Source organism: Tupaia chinensis, unplaced genomic scaffold (assembly GCF_000334495.1).
Source record: "Tupaia chinensis unplaced genomic scaffold, TupChi_1.0 Scaffold144682_1, whole genome shotgun sequence".
Taxonomy (NCBI): Eukaryota; Metazoa; Chordata; class Mammalia; order Scandentia; family Tupaiidae; genus Tupaia; species Tupaia belangeri.
Window position 1 is genome coordinate 765,323 of NW_006204543.1, and position 580 is coordinate 765,902.

The 580-nt window shown below is 71.4% G+C and overlaps 1 protein-coding gene across 1 annotated transcript in view; it reads right to left on the reverse strand.

The window, feature by feature from the left end:
• The window catches only part of MAGEL2 (MAGE family member L2), a 3,927-nt gene that overhangs the window by 2,797 nt on the left and 550 nt on the right, over positions 1 to 580 (reverse strand). Inside the window, 2 exon segments of the mRNA XM_027767797.1 lie at positions 4 to 193; positions 195 to 580. The exon segment at positions 195 to 580 is cut by the window's right edge and continues 550 nt beyond it. Coding sequence (XP_027623598.1) covers positions 4 to 193; positions 195 to 580 — 576 coding nt within the window.

A 580-nucleotide genomic window follows, 5' to 3' on the forward strand; every position in this document is an offset into this window, starting at 1 on the left:
GGCCTGCCAGCCTTGCGGTGTGTTCTGCCATCCTGGCGAGGTGGCCTGCCAGCCCGGAGGGGTAGCCAGCTGTGCAGGGGCCGCCTGAGGGCCCTGGGAAGCCTGCGGCGGAGCCCGTATCACCTGGGACTGGATTTGCAAGATCAGAGGCTGCGCCTGAGGGGCCCAGGAAGCCAGCGGCTGGGCAGGCGGTCGGCTGCACCATGGCTGGGCCCGAGGCCTGAGGCTGGGTGATCGGAGCTCTCACGCCTGGAGGGTGGACCATCAACACTCCAGGACCTGTGGGTTTGGCCATCGGAGCTCCCGCTGATGGAGGCTGGGTCACCAAAGCTGCCGGAGGTGGTGGCTGGGCCATCGCAGCTCCGGGGGCAGGAGGCTGGACCATCAGGACTCCTGGAGCCAGCGGCTGGGCCATCAGGACTCCTGGAGCTGCAGGCTGGGCCAGCGGGGTCCCGGGCGGAGGAGGGTGGGCTATTTAGGTCCCGGGTGGAGGAGGGTGGGCCATCGGGGTCCCGGGAGGAGGAGGGTGGGCCATCGGGGTCCCGGGAGGAGGAGGGGGGGCCCTCGGGGGGCCGGGGGG